Source organism: Balearica regulorum, chromosome W (genome assembly GCF_011004875.1).
Source record: "Balearica regulorum gibbericeps isolate bBalReg1 chromosome W, bBalReg1.pri, whole genome shotgun sequence".
Lineage (NCBI taxonomy): Eukaryota > Metazoa > Chordata > Aves > Gruiformes > Gruidae > Balearica > Balearica regulorum.
In genome coordinates, this window is record NC_046219.1 from 14,209,503 (window position 1) to 14,229,358 (window position 19,856).

The 19,856-nt window shown below is 45.9% G+C and overlaps 1 protein-coding gene across 3 annotated transcripts in view; it reads right to left on the minus strand.

Moving 5' to 3' along the window:
• Positions 1-1,192: 1,192 nt before the first annotated feature.
• LOC142599204 (protein FAM219A-like) overlaps positions 1,193-19,856 on the minus strand; it is a 152,644-nt gene continuing 133,980 nt past the window's right edge. For 2 of the 3 annotated variants that reach the window (XM_075739130.1, XM_075739132.1), the window contains exons 4-6: positions 12,106-12,186; positions 11,687-11,741; positions 1,193-10,478 (exon numbers count right to left, since the gene is read on the minus strand). In XM_075739130.1, the coding sequence (XP_075595245.1) occupies positions 10,320-10,478; positions 11,687-11,741; positions 12,106-12,186 (295 nt within the window). In that variant the 3' untranslated portion in view covers positions 1,193-10,319. The remainder of the gene's footprint in view (positions 10,479-11,686; positions 11,742-12,105; positions 12,187-19,856) is intronic. The other variant, XM_075739131.1, reaches the window with a different exon arrangement.

The window sequence follows — 19,856 nt, forward strand, 5'->3', positions numbered from 1 at the left end:
CTTGTTTGCTTTCCTATCCTGAGTGTTGTGATGGACTTTGCAGTTGGAGTGAGTGATCCTCGTTTATCTCAGTGCAGAGGCAGCCAGGTTATGTGAGGGAGGGATTTGCATGAACCAGGTTTGCTTTTCTCTGAAACAGGGAGCTGAGCAGAAACCCTGCTCTGGCTTGGCTTGTCACACGGTGCTGACTCAGAGCCCTGCTTTGCTCCCAGCTCCAGCTCTGTGAGGGCTCTCAGAAGCCCAACCCCTATGCCTCTGCTGCCACCTTTTTGGGAATGACCGGTGAAGACCCATGTCCGTCTTGCCAGGGTGGATGCCAGCCCATCCCCCTGAAGGGCTGCCAGGTCCTGCTCTTTTTGTTGGTGGGGATGGGCAGCCTGGGGTACCCAAATGCACCCAGGCAAACATGATTAATGTGCTGTTGAAATGAAGAAAACAAGTTGCTGTTGATTTTCACACTCCACTGGTCTTTGTTGAGCTAGGCTCAGACTCTCCATTAGCCCTGTCCCCTCCTGGGAGCCAGTGGGAGGCTGGGGGGGGGGAAGGGTGGACAAGGGGATGTAAATGATGCCTCCCCCTCCCTGGCTTCAGAGAACTGTGGGGCACAGATCTGAGGAGCACCACTCTGCAGAGGTGAGGTCTGAGCCTCTTGGTTGGGGGAGGGACTCACTCTGCACTGGGTCAGTTGCCAGTGTGAGTCAGTGGCTCCCTGTGGCTGTCCTGTCCCCAGCAGTCATGGGGTTTCCAGCTGCTGCTGTTGGACTCTAAAATCAGTGCTCGGCTCTTGCGCCAACAGCTTTAAGGGGCAGAAATTGCTGCAAGGAGAAAAGATTATTTCACACATCGATGTTGAATAGATGCAGCACTTCCTTCTGCTTCTGTTGCTGTCGGGATGAGAGGCATAGCCCAGATGCAGGGGCTGGGTCCCACCCAATGCACCTTCCCACTGCCTTGGGGAGAAACCTTCCCAAATGCTGGCTGGGGGCTGGCCATCCACGGTGGGTTTAACTGTGCTGTACAGCACAGTTCCACACCAGCTGCTTCTACTGGGCCCAAGCAGGCTGGTATTGGCCATGGTGTGAAGGCTGGCACCCCCTGATTTCAGTATCTGCGATTGCTGGGGGCTCAGAAGAGATGGTGTAGTTCATACCCTCTCACCACAGTTCACTCCAATGACAGTGTGGCAGACTGGTTTTCATATGTATGCTTTTTAATATTAATTCTGTTATACTACACACAACCAGTAACAATGATAAATACTGGAATGGAAATGTTAAAAAATTTATTATACATGTTTCATGTTTTTCAAAAAACCCCACATTTTCAAATAAATTAATGCATAAAACTGATGGTAGAAAAAAGAAAACCCCAAACAAACCACAACACAACTGATCTGTTTAAGGCAATACTCTACGTGGATGGGAACAGAAGTGTGCTACATGTTCTGAGCAGGAAAAAAGAAAGAAAAAAACCCCCATACAAGATGCAAATTGATGCTTTGGGAGTGAAAAATCTCCCAAACCCAGATAATAAAACCAATGGCCAAGTTAAGTGCAGCATTAATACACTCTACATGTCAAATGATTAGCAGGTTTCTAACATGGACTAAGGTCACACTGTAACAATTTTATCTTCCTAATTAAAAGGTTTTTCAGGTCAAACCCTAAATTTAACTCTACTTTGCAATTCGCTGTTTCAGCTATGTTTCACTGTATGCAAAGACAGCTGGAAATTCATCTCCTGCTCTGAGATTAATGCAAAGGTCAGGAGGTCTCTCCTCCTGAAAGATATTTCCATTAAATACATCCAAAAAGGATCTCATTTTTGGTGACCCCCAAATGCATCCTGCCATCCCCTCCCCAGGGGTGCCAGGCACGACATGGGGAAAGGAGACATGGGAAGTATTTGCTTGGGTTGAGTTTTTTCCAAGCTGAGGACATGAAATGGAAGTGCAGATTTGATCCAGACTCTGAGGAATGCTGTTTCCCTGTCTGCCAGAAATGGCTATCTGGAGCCTGCTGAAAACACTTTGCCAGCACGGGAGAAACCCAGCTTGTATCCAGGCTCTGGATACAGCCATGGTGTTTGCTATTAAGGTTGGTGTGAAGCTCCATACCTGCCCAGACAGCCAATTAACCCCAGTTATTAATGTAGCCCAGAACTTGGCCACTGGAAAGTGGACAATAATCATAATGCCAAAAAAATCCCCCTCTCCCTCAAAAAAGAAAAGGGACAGTAGCCACTTCTTGCCAGCTTCTCCCAGTGGATCCCCATCAGCTCCCACCCACGAAGATCAGCAGCACCAGATCTCACCAGCATTGACCCAGTACATTCCCAGTAAGGTGCATATCTGCAAGGTGCTGCTAGGGGGAAAAGAAGCTTCTTGGGACATGGTTGGAGCCTCCTGTACTGCCCTGCTAGAGTGTGTGGGAAGGAAGCTATGGTACACAAGAAAAGAAACCCAAGCAGAGTAACTAAAAGTTAAGACTTGTGATGGCCAACAACTGTCCAGACTGCCTTGAGTTCGGGTGGGAGAGGGGGATGCAGAACTGGGCTGAGTCACTTTGGTGTAACAACTGCCTCTGATGCTCATCACTAGTGGATAGGGGGAGGGGAAGCAAGATGATAGCTGCTTTGAGAAAAGAGGAGTGGAAGGAGGATGTGTGCAATATAACAAGGCTTGCAATTCTAGAACTAGCCACTGGATATGGATACTGAAGATTACCTGCGACAACTATCTATCCTTCTATCGTTGCTACTGTTTTCTCCCCTTCCTGGTCTGATTCTTCTTCAGTTTGGGAAGCTGTGGCTGTTTGACATGATGGTCAGCGCTGACTCTCCCATCCCAGTCCCCACAGTGCACATGGTGACTCAACTATAGGATGTACAATGAGGTCTGGAAGTTGCATGTTAGGCACAGACCAGCTCTGCATGCAAGTGATGCCTGCTTTCAGAACCCTTTAGAAAGCTATTTAATGGTGGCTCATTTCCTTCTTTATTAAAATGAAGGTTTAATAATCCCCATGGAAGGAGTAAAAATAGTTAAAAATGTGCAAAAAGAGGGAGAAAAAAACCTTTCTGAATTTTCTCCCCTGCAAAGACTTAATCCTCTGCAAGAGTCTTTCTCCCTGCACAACTACAGCCCTACCAGCGTGTCTCACAGTGCCCTGCTCCAGCACGGCAAGGGCACAGCTGACAGGCTTCCCACCTGTGCCTCTGCTGTGGGTCTCCAGTCTATTTGCACATGGGCTGGCAGGCCTGGGACCTGGTGCTTGGGACCTCCCACAGCGCTGAGGGTGAAGATGGCTGGCTTGGCTTGCTGGATCACACCAAGGTTTTACACTAGCCTGGCTAATGCTCAGCCCCACTGCCTTCAGGTGGGTGAAGAGAAAGCCCAGCCTGCTCTCTCTCTCACCCACCATCACAGTTGTTGGATCTCCCACTTGTCTGACATTTGCCTTGGGTTTGTCTCAGGACAGAGGCAGCTACAAGCTGAACATACCTTCTATCCCAGCTTTTCTGTGCAAAAAATGGAGCAGAGAAATCAGTGAGCTGGGGATGGAGATGAAGGTGATAAAAAACAGAAGGGCTGTTGTGAAGAGAGCTTGTCCAAGTTTTACAGCTTTCTCCATGGGTCTGTATTACATCTCCCAACAAACTTTACGTCTTCCAAAACATGCGGGCTCAAGGAAGGTGAGTAACAAATGGAGTTGCAACTCTTTTGGGATCCGTGCAGAAGGGAGAAGGCAGCCCAGGTGGAGAGCAGTTCTTCCTGGTGAGCTCATCTGGGGCAGCTGGATGGGCAACTAGGGGAGAAATGCTGCTCTGGGAGGGCAAACATCTCGGCAGATAATGCGACTTACCTCAGCATGGCCTTTTGGTGTCTTTTTCTTTTCCTGGTGCCTACTGTGCTGGTTTCCAGTGACACGTCTGAGACATTCACATTTTAATGAGGCTTCTTTTGTACCTTCCTCTCCCTGATGCAATCCTACCACCTGTATCACCATTTGTTACTATGGAATGGCTCCACAGACCAGGCACAACCAGCAAGATGGGCTCCTTCCAGGAGCAAATCCATCTTTTGCTGGAGCAGCTTTTTACAGAAAGAGAAAGGCTCAGAGCCATCAGCAGTTTCTGCTAGCAGCTGGGTCTGGGAAGCAATGGGAAGAGCTGCTCTCTGCAAGCACCAGGGAAAGCTGCAACCTGTTCTGCTCGTGTCCATGCCATTCTGTGAAGTGGCTTGCTGCACGATTGCGTGGGCCACAATGCTCTTCTCCATGTAATCTCAATTAGTCCTCGGCCTTTGCCTTCTCAGCAAGCTGTCAGAGGAGTGCTCAGCCAGGCAGCATTTAGCTGCTGTGCTCTTGAGATTGCCACCAATGTCAAAGGGGCCAAAGGAAGGGATGTAGCTGTAATTTTTTTGAAGCAATGCAGCAACTCAGCTGCACAATACAGGGACTTAAAATACGGATGCCAGCCCCTGTGAGAAATCTGCACCTGGTTAGTCTGGCAATTATCTTCTGCAGGTAATCCCAGGTCACAACCTTTCCCTCTATGCTAAGTTGCTCCCTCTTCTGCTTCAGGGCTTGTGTGGCTCTGTTACAGAGGTGGGTTTGTCTGATGAGATGTGGTTCAAGGTTTGGAGCAATCCCTCACGCCTTGAAAGGAAGTGACAAGGATGCCATGTTTTCCTAGAGGTGAAAAGCACCTTAAAATGAACATCTTCTCATGCCTTCCCCTTAGGCTCAACCTAGCCCAGCTTGCCCTGTGGCACTACCCATCTATGCAGATATTTCTTTTAAGATATGAGAAGTAGAAATAGGAGGGGAATATGAAGAGTCAGCTCTGAAGGGTGGTAGAGGTCAAAGCCAGGGTATATTTACAGTGACACATGCAGCCTATGCTTTCTGAGCCAAGCAGCAGCCAGGTGACAAAGCCTGCTTCATTCTAGGTAAGAGTGGCCATAACCCATGTGAGCTATAAGGGTGAATGGTAAAGTAAAGGAAGAGCCCAGGCAAAAGTGCTAGTTTATACCCTCAGATCATTACATGGATGCTAAAAGTAAGAGCACAAAACTGCTGTAGGAATATCCCAAAGGAGCCCTTCAATGCTCTCTTCCCTACTGTCAGCACTCACTATCCCAGTTGCACTCCTAAGTTCCTTAAAGCCACTAGCAGGGGATGGTGCTGTTGGGCCACCAAATCTTCTTACACATTCTCTGTGGCAGCATGCAGATTGAGAAGCCAGTTGTGCAAGAGCCAGCTGCCAAATAATTGGGAAACACATCCTCGCCAAACATCTGCCCCCAAAACTGTTTAATCTCTCTACTAACCTCCACCCCACAACCTTCCGGCACATGCAAGCAACATCAGAAGGTGGTAAACAGAGGGAAAGCAGAGTTGTGTCGCTGTTCTTTGTAGTACTTTGAAAATACATGTAAAAGTTCTATAGCATGCTTTTTGCGTCTTGCTTGCAGAGCTATACTATCAATGGTGCCTGCCACACACTTGGCAACATCCATGCAGGGTGGTAGTAGCATCTTGGGAAGGCAGCTTTCTCCCCTGTGCTGCAGAAGGGAATGGACATCAAGAGGGGATGTGACTTGCTTGAGGTTAGAGCAAACATGTAGCATGTGCCAACAGCAGCAAGGGACCCCAGATCTCATTTCTGTGCTCTAACAGTCCAGCAGACTCTCTGCAGCAGTATTTGGCTGCGGTGCCAGCTTGGGGACATGGTGTTTCTGGTGTGTGCATCTGAAAGCGAGCTTTGCTCCCTGCTGGTATCAGCACTGTACTGAGATAGATTAACTCGGACAACTGGGATCTGCCCTAGGCCAAGACAGCACTTGGCAACCTTTCTAGTTACTGCTTGTTTTCCTTTTCCTGTCATTCCATCTGGTGCCCAGCTGGTTCCTTCCTTTCTTCAAAAGCATCTTCATGTTTCTGTTGAGTCACATACAGGGCGCTGTACTTTTCAAGCCTCCTGCATGCCATTGTACAACTTGCAGGCCAGCCCAAGGACAGACTCCGCATGGAGAGGAAAGGATTCTGCTCAGGATTGCAGACCAGTGTGTCAGCCAGCAGACAGCTGAGCAGAGCAGGTGCTTCCTTTTGAAAAAGGAGCCAGAGAGCCAAACTAGAAGCAACTGAGTCCATCCTGTCCGTGGGGTAACACAGCATCCTGAAGTCCCTTTCGAAGTCTGTGCAGCAGGCTTGGCCACCTGCTTTTGCAGTCACAAGGTATCTGCAAGCAAGACAGCCAGAACAGAATAGCAGACTCAATGGCCAAGTGTACACGTTGGGCATAGACATGCAGCAATGTCAGATATGATCCAGTGGCTCTTCCAAGGGTTGGATTCAAGATATGTCTGATAAGACATCAAATGAGCCTTTGGGATGGTTGCCTGGACATCAGCCTTCTTTCAGCCAAAGGTTATTATACAACCACTAGAAAAGCAGACTAGACCATCCTATCTAGAGACCTTCCTCAACACTAGGAGGATATTCCCCCTCACACAGACATCTGGAAATAGGGAGTTTGCAGACTGATTGATAGAGCTGAGTGCTGAGACCCTGGAGTCCAAAGTCAGCTCACATTAAAGGGCAAAATTAACATCTGATAAAATGAAAGGATTTGCTTAAACTCAGGTAATTTGGTGACTAAAATTACATAAAATCCTACCAAAAATCCAGTCTGGCTTTAGGAGACATCAAATGCAAATTCCTTTGTGGAGACACCAGCATCAATATAAGGAAGCTATCCTATTTGCATGGTAATTTAGATGGACAGTGGTGCAGCCTTTCATACTCCATGGCACTCCTCCCCTTGGTATTCTGTACAACTTTGAACTGAAAACAGGGCCTGAGAAGATCATTTGGTTTGATGCAAAGACTGGAACAAGGAACGATTTGCTTTATTGCAAGCAATCTGCAGTTAGGAGAGTTGCCAGCAGCTCTGCAGATTTTAGGGCTTTATAATGCTGCGACAGAGAGTCAGGGTCCGTGCTCTTTGCTTTTACCTTCTCTGGACCACGGCAGCAGAGATTGGTTTAAGGAGAGCAGTGTCAGAATGACCACGTATCTATACACCTTCCTGGGAAGTCACCACAGAATAACCTCCAACGAGGGGCACAAGGAAAACCTTCTGGCTGAAGCAAAGGTCTGAACATGAGACCAGATAGGGAGAGCCAGCCCAATCTGTGGTTAATACATACCGCCAGGCCATCCATCATATTCCATAACAAGCCAACAAACATGTCCCATGGTCATAACCTGCTTAAGGGACTGCAGTTCAGAAGGGTTAGTGTTCAATTTTCTATGATAGTCACATGTGCATTGCCTTAATCCATTCAGCCTTCTTGATAATGACCCTACACAGGTAACTACTTTTCCTCACCCTTTCTACTTTATTCCCCTAATAAAATATATGAACACAAAGCATAGAGAGGAGAAGCCAAAAAAATTGCCATTTTATGATCCTGTACTGTCATGCCAAAACAGCTATTTGTGCAACCAACTCCTTCTGTGTGCAGTGAAAAATACTTGGCTTGTGCTTCTGTCTATATTTGGAAGAAGCACTGAGTGTAGTTAACATTTAAATTCATCTCCCTCCCAGGGACTCTAAAGGGTTGTGCTGGAAGCAGGTGCACATCACACAATGCAAAGGGCTGAGGGCAGTTGCAGGGTTGGGGAATGCCTCAGGGCACATGGCAAGCAAAAAACAGCAATAGGGGCAATAAAAGGACTTGGTTGTGGTGCCATGGGACAGTGGCTATCAGGGAAGGTCTGTCCTTCAGAAGGGAGGTATTAGCCCTGGGAGATACAGTCTCAGCAAGCTTCATTCTGTCTTTGAACATGATAGCAGCATGATGGAGACCTTTGGGACCTGCAGTCTCCCAAGGCTGACCCATGTAAACAGATACCTCATTGCTCTAGCAGGCACACCGAAATGTTCTGAGCTCCTGAGCGAGGACTGTGGGAAAGGCTGAGTGTGTGCAGCCCAGCTGGAAAGCACAGAGACTGACCCAGGAAGATAAATGCGATGAAGATGTTGCATGGTACCAATGCTGAACTGCAAAGTCCTGCTTTAGAAGAGTGAACATTTAAAGAGACTTGGCCATGTCCTATAGGATTTGGTTTGACCATGGGGTTTCTGTTAGGTTTTGACTACATTCTCTATTTAAAAAAAAAAGACTCCTTAAGGAATGTGTTTTCCCTTTTATCTTTTCTCCCTATACAGTGTTGTTAGAGCTCCTCCTCCCTGCTCCAGACAAGTTGCTAACCTCACACCTGAGCTAGCCCTGGAGAGGAAAGCAGGCACACGAAGGAAGAAGCGAAGACTTAGGGACCTGATACTTTCTGCTTTAGAAAAATTTTGGAAATATTCCCTCTCAGCATTACTAAGTGATGAGAAGGGGAGAGGAATGCAATTGAGAAACACTCTCTTCCTAGAGGAGTTGGCAAGTTTACCAGCACTTCTGCATGAGGAAGCAGGGATGCCCAGTAAACAGCGCTGCTTTGCCCTCTTTCTGTGGCCTGGAGCCAGGGTGGCAGTGCCCTGTTTTAGGGAGGGGAGGGGGGCAAACACAGCTTTAACGGTTGCCCACAGCCAGCTAGTGAATAATAAAGCCCAGGAGTCCTGTGTGCCTGCTCTTTTGCTCATGCTGTGGATGACACCATGCCTTGCACTGCACAGAGTGAAAACCCATGATGTTAACTAAGTGTCGTCCTAATCACGAAGAGGACTTCTTAAAGACTCAGCTCACTATGTGAAGATTTCAGATGGGGGATCTGTCCTTTGGGGTGGCACTCAGGCTCTGAATTGTGACTCAGGGGAATTCTGATGGGAAGCTCAGAATTGCCCTCGCTTTCTCCTTTCCCCAGGCTCTAAAGCAAGTGCTGACACAAGGCAGGTGGTCCTTCCTCCTGGCAGAGCAGGAAAACACACAGTCGTGCCTGTGGCAAAAGATTTCATCTCCAAGAAAAATGCCAGCCCATCCATCACCTGAGTCCTGCATATGCTGAAGCCAGCAGTGTAAGATTGGTCAGAGAGAGGACATGTTTCATAATTCCAGAAATAATTTTGCATTCAAAACAATCTGCTGGTGAACTGGCAATTCAGTCCAGCCACCTAATGTAATGCCAGGTTTCCCAACTATTCCAGCATCAAATAAACACAATTGCTCCTGACATGGGACATCTCTAACACAGACCAAGCCTGGTTCACAAGTGGGCAGAGATAAGATAAACAGTAGTTTCCTCTCATGGGTTTTTTTCAGCTGAAGCTGTTCATAATCCTGCTGTTGCTGAAAACCCCCCTAAAGTCTGACACCACCACAGAGATGCCTCCCACATGCACCAAGATACGCAGTGTCAAGAGAATATCAACAGCCAAGCTCTGTAAAAATGTCTTCAACTAGCTTTTCTGGCACTGACCTTCAGACTGCACAGCTCTAGTCCTGTCTTGTGCAGGACTCATTTTTTCTTAGTTGAACAAACTTGAAGATTTTTGAAAGCAGATGGGTCTCACAGGAATGAAGTATAGGCTGAAGACAGTATACATGACTGGAGTGAACTCAGAAGTATGGTATTCTCAGACAAGGACTGAATCCCTGAAGAGCATGGATGGATTTCAGATCAAATCTGATGTGTTAGGTGATAATTTAATGTGGAGCTAAGGATAGATTGTATTGGATATGTGTGACACAACAGCTCTAGCTAGTACTGACTCACAGTGAAATGCCACCTATTTCATAGGTCCTCTTCGCAAGTGAATGAATTGTGTCATGCTAGTCCTGGCTAGCCTTGCCATAAGAAAGGATGCCCTGCTCTGTTCCCATTCCTGTGCCCCAGTTATGGTATAACTTTGGTTACACAAATGGATCAGTTTTAGTGAATGAATTAAGAACTGATCTGCTCCCACAGGTAAAACCCCCTAATACCTCAGACTCTGATCTTGTAGATGGATTGGTTTCGGTGGGTGGGAGTAACTGCAGCCCCATCTGACCCTTCCCATTCTGGAACAGACACCTTACAAAACATCTCCAGTGCCTACATAAACCAAGAAGGTATCTCTGGACCTTCCTGCATTTGTTCTCCAGACCAGTCAGTTCTGCCAGGCACTGCCTGGCACATTGAGCAATTTCTCTTTTGTTTAACTATAGTTTAAAATAACTTATTAACCAATCATAAAATGATTTTTTTTTTGTTTCTCCTGGCTCCATGAACACAAAGAAGTGCATGTCCTACCATAGGAGGAAGCAATGGCTGTTAAGTTTTACAGTTATAGTGGAAAGCATTGATCACAGCCTGCTGGCCTCACTACTGGATGTGACAGGTGGTAGAGGAGGTGGCTTGGCAACACATGCAGGTAGGGTTGACCGATTTAGGGGGAATTAGGTCGAGGTCCTCGTCATCTGGGATCTCATCTAACCGGTACCCATCCTTTAGCAGCTGGATGTTCAAGTCTTGGTTGATCTGCTACAGACAAAGAGACACACAGTCAAACACTTGAGAATTCTTTCTGATGGTTGGAAGAGGAAGGAGGTCCCTTATTCTGGAATATATTTCCCTATCATTAGCAGCTGTCCCATCAATGAAAGAATCCCAGTTTTTGACCACAGGTGAGGGCTGTCTTCTGTTGTTCTAACTTCTTCCAGAATAGGAATATCTAGAGTGAGATATTCCAGAGTAGTAAATCCATACACTATTTTATTCTGGAATAATCTTTCCATGAAGATGAGTCCTCATTTAAAGTAATGTAATAATAATGATAATAAACTGACTGGCAGCTGGGCAGTCCCTCTTCTCAGTCTGGGGCACTATAGCAGCTGAAAGGTGGTAAAGCCTCTTGGCTTTTTGTAATCTTGGATTCAAGTGCTGTCTAGCCAGATCTGGGCGAACAACACTTCATCGGAGCCCAGAGATGGCCCAGATCATTTGATCTGGTCCCTGCTCTTGGCCATTTCTCTGCATTTCAGAGGTATTTTGCCCAAGGAAGGGATACAAGGGGGAAGAGTTCCCAGCAGCTTGTGTGAAGAATGACTGCTCAGGACCCTGGATGTAAAATCAGATCCCACAGGAGCAGTAGCCAGAGTCTGAACAACTAATTCACAAGAGATCTTGGGAATATATTCAGAAACAATGCAGAGAGATTAACAAGTCTAAGCTTCCCTGCCTTTTCTCTTTGAAAGGGCAAGAGTTCATATCTGCAAGTCCTCCCTGGAATTTCTGGTGCTCCAAGTAAACACGTACTGGGTGACCCTGACCCCCACAAGAACTGGAAATCACAGTACACCCTCAGATTCTTTATTTGTGTCCTTGGCAAGTAGATGGTTGTTCAGCTGCCATGACAGACAAGTTGATGCTTTTGTACCACATGGGCCAACACTGCAGGACTGAGCAGAACTGGGAAAAGCTTGAGTGAAGCCAAAAGTATCTGTGAAAACAGCCAACGGGTAGATCTGTGTCTGTGCCATGGAAGTGTGGGAACAGAGCCAACTGGACCACTGGGGAAGAAAGAAACATGATACAATTTCTGCCATGGCCCCTTCCAGGCTCACAGAGTCTACACCACTGGTAAATTCCTTGTGGAGCTGTTTCTGGCAGCACAAGGCCACTCTAAGTTGTTTCTGGCTGCTCTACTATTAGCATTCATGGCAAAGATGGCAGGAAAGAGTATGACTCACCTCAGCTGATGAGTATCCCGAGGAGGAATATCTGGACATGTCAAAGTCATCATCACTGCAGGGAAGGACAAGATACAGTAAAGAAGGAAACAACAGTTAGAGACACCTGTATTCCCTGGTTAGCCCTATCTTTCTCGTGCCATGAAGCTGTACTTTAGGCACAGAGAAGTTACAACAAGGGAGTCTGGAGAGCAGCTTTCATCTGTAACCCTCAGACCTTTCCATCAAAGTGCTCTTTACATCTCTTCCTACTTGTTTACACACACAGACTTGTTACAGCATATACCGAAGGGCACAGCAAGGAAGAGCGCGAGTGGCCTGCAAGAGTGGTTTCAGCAGGAATTAGCTTCAGTGCTGTACTCTGGCATGAAAACTTGCTTGCACCATAATATATATCATCTTATTAACACTTTGCATACCTGTCCGTATCCAGGGCTACCAGTGGCTTTTCATCTGGACTCTGATCTAATGACGAATAGCCCTTATTGGGAACGACGAGCCTGAAATAATTAAATGTTGTCCATTAACCACACAGTAAAGCTCAGTACCACACATAGTCTAGAGCAAAGCCATATGATAGTTAGGCTTTCCCTGTTTCACTTCCTTGCAAGTCCTCTCTTATTGGTGAAGACATTTAAATGGGTGCAATTCAGAGGAAGTAGGCTGTGTCTCTGGGTAGTTCAGAGCAGTTTCACAGGGATGAACACTGGACATGCCTTGGGAACACACTCTTCCCTGGAAGAAAAAACAGTTGGGACACTCTACACTTCATTCTGGTGAACCTGTTCAGCTAGCACTGCTTGTTGTATCAGATTGCTCATTTCTGTGTTGCTTTTTTTCCCCTAGCAATGAGTACATGACACTAGCAATAAGTAAATGGGAGAAGGAGGCGAGGGGAAGGCAGAGGCTCCTTGCTCCTACTATTGGAAATCAGGGATTTGGTCTTCCTGCATGAGTCCCTACCCAGCTCCCACAACACAGCAGTTTTGAGGTCTCACTCCTAAATTTAGTAATATGAGAAATATGAGCTGGTGGGTGCAGCGTAAGAGCCCAGTTAGACTAGCACTTTTTAAATCCCATTATTTTATAATGACTTTCACTTCATCAGAAGTATTACAAAGGCTGACAATGACTTTGCGCCTTTAATTGCCTGAGAGAGTTTGTGTAATGGAATACAGGCTTCAGAGCTTCTAGGATAAGGAAAATACATTAATTCAATGGTATCCAGTTCACAACAGAGTTCTTTCATCCACAAAACTGCACAAAGACTTTGATTCATATTTAAAATAAGATCAATCAAACCAAGCAAAATCAAACCAAGAAAAAGATTCTACATTCAGCAGATGGGAACAGTAAGAATGATGAAAATCTCCTTGTTCAGTGGGTTAAATCAGGTTTTCTCCCAAATGAAGAACTGGTCTTTAACAACATACAATGATGCACAATGATGCTTCACTAAGAGTTTAGAAAATATAAATCTAAAGATGATAAGCCATCTCATCCATGCTCCAACTGCATTCTAACCACCTGCAATGTTCTTCTGCTTCTGCTCAGAAAATTTCAGGAAGCCATTATAATTTTAGCAATACAAAGATCTGCAGGCTCAGGGATCAAATGTTATCACAAAACAGATGTATAGGCTCACGGCTAGTTGTATTTTCTTATTGTGTTCATTGAAAAGCAAGATTAAAGAAATTAATTTTAAAACTGATGCAGAATTTCCAACCTGCAGCACCAGGGAACTGGATAAAATGGGATCCACTTGCAAAATTCAATACCTCTTCCCATAGCACTGAGATGCTGCTCCTAAAGCATGTAGGAAGGAAGTCAAGAAGCAAGATGTCTGGAACTAAAAGTGAAGCTGTGATCTGGCAGCAGCAGCTTGCTCACACACATAAGTACTGACTTGCATCCTTGCTCTCCAGTTTTCAAGTCAGTCAGTGCTCCACATATACTCACTGACAGTTGTTACTATATCATGAGTGAACAAAGCACTATCAGGGGATCTAGGAGAAGAGCCCTTTGTGATGCTATTTAATTGATTAAAAAAATCACTACATCTTTTTCTTGAGAAAGATCTTTTTACTTAATAACACAGAACTTCATTTTTTTCTGCAACAGACAAAAACTGTGACAATGTCTTTGCACCTGATCTAAATCTTTCCCTTGCATCCTGATTGCCCTTATTTTCACTTCCTACTGTCCTTGGAACAAAGCCAGAATGCAGGCGTAGCTGCAGTGTCCTAGTATGAGCTTCTTGTCTTGGTGTTTTTGCTCACTTAACATGAAATTTGTTATGAGAAAATCTGAGTTTAGGTTATCCTCAAAGTGGGCTACAATATCTGGCTGTGTGCAAGTGGTGGAGATGGTGTTGTAGGCTCTGCCTGTGCTCACAGTGAGTATGCCAGCATCACCTCAACCTTGTTCACATTTTATTTGCTCTTAGGGAGACTGAGCATGTTATGGATTCAGATTCTTTCACCTCTAAGGCTGGCCGTGCCCCTGCCCCAGAGGAAGATCGAATAGTGAAGGCAACTTGGTACTAGAGTCAGAAATTCATACAGATAATACAGAAGAACAGAAGTCTTGGGGAAGGAGGAGGAGGTAGAGTAGAGACTAGGAGAGGCAATGTGGTTTGCCTGAACGAAGGAAAACATATTTGATGAGGAGAAGAGCAGAATTGTTAAAAAAGTAGAAATGGCTTTAGCTTATTCTCCTGCAGAGACCAGAGGAAGCCAACAGTTCAGACTTAAAGAACTACCATAACCTGGATGATTCGCAGTGTATCCCACTGGAGTATCTCCCACTGTAGTGCAGCCATTATCTTATGAAAAGAAGCTGCTTGAACAAGCTTGTGGCATTTCTGCCTTCTCAGGGTTGCCCTGTCTGTGGCAAGACAGACAAAACCATTCCGAGGTATTACTAGGGCTGTGCTTGTGGTGCTGCTTGGTTCCCAGAAAGCCAAGGGAGCTGGGAGATGAAGAGACATGGGCCAGCAAGACCTTGTGACAGACACTTTCCAGCCATATGGGAACAATGGAGCTTGGATACATCTGCTATTAAAGCAATGGCTGCAAAGCTCTGTTTTGCAGATCCCAAGGGATGCTTCTAAAAGCTGTGTGAAAAGTAACTAAGAAAAGCAAGTCTACTGCCAGCAGGCTTCGCTTGGCTGTACTCAGGTGTCCACAAATGGAATAAAAATGAGCTGGCTATTTGAAAGCTTTTACAGAATCACAGAATGGTAGAGGTTGGAAGGGACCTCTGGAGATCATACACGCCAACTCCCTCTGCTAAAGCAGGATCATGTAGAAAAGGTTGTCCAGGCAGGTTTTGAATATCTCTAGAGAAGGAGACTCCAAAACCTCTCTGGGCAGCAAGTTGGAGCAAATGAAAATCTAGGTGGAAATTTTCTTCAGTTTTGAAGAGTACCTGCTTTTGGACATATCCACTGTTGATTGATAGGATAACAAGGTTATCACTTCTCTGGGAAGAAATGTTGTCTTCAATACATGCTTAAGTATACTGGTGATATCCAAAATGCTTCTACAAAGTGAGTTGCAAAGCCCTCTTAGTATAGAGACTGAGAAGTTTACTTTCAGGAGTAAAGCTGAAGGGAGAAATGATGTCTGTTCATTAAGCTTGCCACAGGCATTGGAAGAGCTTTTGAGCTGGGATGAGATAGCCTGCTTCTTACTTTCAAACAGACCTCTTATGGTTGGCCAGTAGAAGATCTTTTTTTTTTCCTGGTGGACTGAGTACCTTTAGCTTCCTTAAATGTGATTATTTTTGTCTTCAGCAGTTCTTCATTTCACTCCTACACACAGTTGTCTAAGGTAACTTGAGTGGTTTTTTTAATGTTTCTGTGTGTACCTCTGGTATTCTCAGACTTAAGGTACTGCGACTTCCTTTTTTCCCCTCAAAGTGAGAAAGTGCTGCAGTCCTCACTGAAGAACGCACTGGCAGTACCTTGCAGTATTTAAAAGGACTTGTTGGTTAGACCCACGTCTGTAAAATTGGAATAGATTCATTTATGCTTGCCTAAGCTCTTTTGCTAGTATTGCTTAAATCATTGCTTCTTTGCCTCAGTCCTCACTGGCAAATGCTTCAGCCACACTGCCCAGGTCACAGAAGGCAGGGAATGGGAGAATGCAGAACCGCCCACTGTAGGAGAAGATCAGGTTCGAGAATATCTAAGGAACCTGAAGGTGCACAAGTCCATGGGACCTGATGAGATGCATCCGTGGGTCCTGAGGGAACTGGTGGATGAAGTCGCCAGGCCACTCTCCATCATATTTGAGAAGACCTGGCAGTCCGGTGAAGTTCCCACTGACTGGAAGAGGGGGAACATAACCCCCATTTTTAAGAAGGGAAAAAAGGAAGACCCAGGGAACCACAGGCCAGTCAGCCTCACCTCCGTGCCTGGCAAGATCATGGAGCAGACCCTCCTGGAGACTGTGCTCAGGCACATGGAAAATAAGGAGGTGATTGGTGACAGCCAACAGAGCTTCACTAAGGGCAAATCATCCCTGACAAACTTGGTGGCCTTCTATGATGGGGTCACAGCATTGGTGGACAAGGGAAGGGCAACTGATGTCATCTACCTGGCCTTGTGCAAGGCATTTGACGCTGTCCCGCATGACATCCTTGTCTCTAAATTGGAGAGACATGGATTTGATGGATGGACCACGCGGTGGATAAGGAATTGGCTGGATGGTCACACTCAAAGAGTTGTGGTCAATGGCTCCATGTCCAAGTGGAGAACAGTGACGAGTGGTGTCCCTCAGGGGTCGGTCCTGGGACCGGCACTGTTCAACATCTTTGTCGGCGACATGGACAATGGGATCGAGTGCACCCTCAGCAAGTTTGCTGACGACACCAAGCTGTGTGGTGTGGTCGACATGCTGGAGGGAAGGGATGCCATCCAGAGGGACCTTGACAGGCTGGAGAGGTGGGCCCGTGCGAACCGCATGAAGTTCAACAAGGCCAAGTGCAAGGTCCTGCACGTGGGTCAGGGCAGTCCCAAGCACGACTATAGGCTGGGCGAGGAATGGATTGAGAGCAGCCCTGAGGAGAAGGACTTGGGGGTATTGATTGATGAAAAGCTCAACATGAGCCGGCAGTGTGCACTTGCAGCCCAGAAAGCAAATCGTGTCCTGGGCTGCATCAAAAGAGGCATGACCAGCAGGTCGAGGGAGGTGATCCTGCCCCTCTACTCTGGTCTTCTGAGACCCCACCTGGAGTACTGCATCCAGCTCTGGGGGGCCCCAGTACAGGAGAGACAATGGAGCTGTTGCAGCGAGTCCAGAGGAGGGCCACGAAGCTGATCAGAGGGCTGGAGCACCTCTCCCATGAGGACAGGCTGAGAGAGTTGGGGTTGTTCAGCCTGGAGAAGAGAAGGCTCAGGGGAGACCTAATTGTGGCCTTCCAGTACCTGAAGGGGGCGCCTCCAGGAGAGATGGTGAGGGACTGTTTATCAGGGAGTGTAGTGACAGGACAAGGGGTAATGGGTTTAAGCTGAAGGAGGGTCGATTTAGATGAGATGTTGGGAAGAAATTCTTTACTGTGAGGGTGGTGAGGTACTGGAACAGGTTGCCCAGATAGGTTGTGGAGGCCCCCTCCCTGAAAGTGTTCAAGGCCAGGTTTGATGGGGCTTTGGGCAACCTTGTCTAGTGGAGGGTGTCCCTGCCCGTAGCAGGGTGGTTGGAACTAGATGATCTTTGAGGTCCCTTCCAACTCAACGATTCTATGTCCCCAGACAGTGAACTGTGTTGGTTTGACTCTTTGGCTGATGTACTAGTCTTATCTACTTCCCTTGTCCTATCACTACAAAGTCTGGTATGAGACTTGCCATGTTTTGAGCCAAGCTAGTTCTAGGAAATTAACTTCTTGGAGCATGTTGGAGCATGCAGGTCTAATAGCTGTTAGAGATGAAGTAAGGGGATTCAAATCCACTTTTGCTCAGCCTCCCAGTTCTGCTGAATTCCTAGCTGAGTTCCTGACTGAAGTGATTATTGCTGCCTTGCTCTGAAGTGGTGTGATATGTTCTTTAAGGTCACCATAACTTTAAAGAGGTACTGAATCCAAAAAACCCAGTCTGGTGCTTGAAGTGATCTTGATATTGAAAGACTATTAAACAAAATGCACAGGAACCATAGTGGTGATGTTCATTTACTTAGAAAATACTTGAATTCTGTATGAATAGAGCAGTCCCATAAGTCAAGTCCTAATGTTTGTGGTCATGGTTAGAAATATTTAAGTACAAATGCTTTCACCTGCAGTAGCTAATGCACTAGAAGAACGTAATATTTTAATACTCATGGGGTTTATCGTCATTGGTAGCAACTTGATCGTGGGGCTTAACTTTTAATCTGAAACTTGTTTTTCTGGTTGGTTGTTGCAAGTAGCTTGAGGTCTAGTAAAGGACAAATTTCTGAAGTCTGTAGAACCTGAACATCCAAGGAGATGTCTGAGCAGACTGATCTTCTGAGAAATGGGAGAGAAAGGGAGAGGTGTCTGCATTGCACAGGGTGCATGTTCTTAATTTAGAAGAGAAAAATAGGAGTATTCCTGACCAACAGTGGCATTGTAAAGCTTTTGTCTGGCTGAATCTTGTGACTGATGCTTCTAAAAAAACCAATATGCTCCTTTGTAGGAAAGCGTGATTTTTCTTTCTATCCACATGCATGTGATACAAATGGAAAATACATTGTATTTGGCCAGAGACCCTCCAGTTGAATACCACATAGTCAAAGGGCTCCTACGGGCACTGCTCTGTCAATTGGGGTATGGAAAGGGGTCTCTACTTTTGTCCCATCTGTGTGATCACCAGTAGTGAAGGTTTACCCCTGCTGGCTTAGCTTGTTGTTTGGAGTAGGGGGTCTTGGGTGTAAAGAGAAATATACAGTGCTCCTGTGTCTGTACAGGGACCAGCTCTATCAGCATAGCTGCCCCTCTGCAACAACACTTCCAGTATTATCTGTGGGACAGCTTTGTTCCAGCAGCAAAACTGATTTAGCCTAAGTACAGCCTAGGTCACTGAAATGCTGTAGTGTCCCTTTAGTTGTAGGACCAATCCTTAATGGTTGTAAATGTGGATTATTTTTTTTTTTTAAAAGCACATGAGAATGCACAATACCTGAACCTTGTTTCTTGTGGTGGCTGGCTGTGGAATACAAGAAAGCTGAGTATGATATCCCTTGGGACAAGCTTGGGGGATATGTGAACAGGGTAGGAATGGGAATGTGTATAGGTTTCGCACAATCCATGTGATATGGAAACAGCAGGAAACACTTTATTTCTAAGTTTAGGATTCTTAAACTTCAAAGAATCTTGCAGCAAAATCATGATGTAGTCCAGGGAAAGACTTAACTGTTCTTCTCTTCCCCCTACCAACCTTTTTTGGGTCTGTCTAGATCTCTAATCTTTCTTTCCCTTTACATATGAAAAAACCCTGAATATCAATCCTGAGAATAGTTGTAGGAACAGCATGTATGCAGGCTTTGAAGAGGGAGGTCACCTAGCCCACTGGAGCATGTAAAAGCTGCACTTTGGGTTGTTGGCAGCTCACGAGCCTAGGAGAAACTGCTAGCTAGTGATTCAATTTCTGTAAATCTGTGTGTGTCAAAAGTTTTGATCAAACTGAAGTCTAAATCACTGCTAGAATAAAGGGGAATGGGTATGGTAAAGGAGTTACAAGAAGTCCAACTCTTATTGAAAATGTGTTATGAAATATCCATACTGAAGTTTAACTGGCAGGAATTGTCCCTTTCATAGAATAGGATCATTTAGGCTGGAAAGGACCCTGAAGAGGATAGAGTTTCACTGGGCAGTCTGTTCCAGTGCTTGATAACCCTTCCAGTGAAGAAATTTTTCCTAATATCTAATCTAAACCTCCCCTGGCACAACTTGAGGATGTTTCCTATCATCCTATCGCTCTTTACTAGGGAAAAGACACTGACACCCACCTTGCTACAACCTCCTTTCAGGTAGTTGTAGGGAGCAATAAGGTCTCCCCTCAGCCTTTTCTCCAGACTAAACAACCCCAGTTCCCTCAGCCGCTCCTCATGAGACTTGCTCTCTAGATCCTTCACCAGCTTTGCTCCTCTTTGGACATGCTCCAGCACCTCAATATCTTGTGAGGGGCCCAAAACTGAACACAGTATTCAAGGTG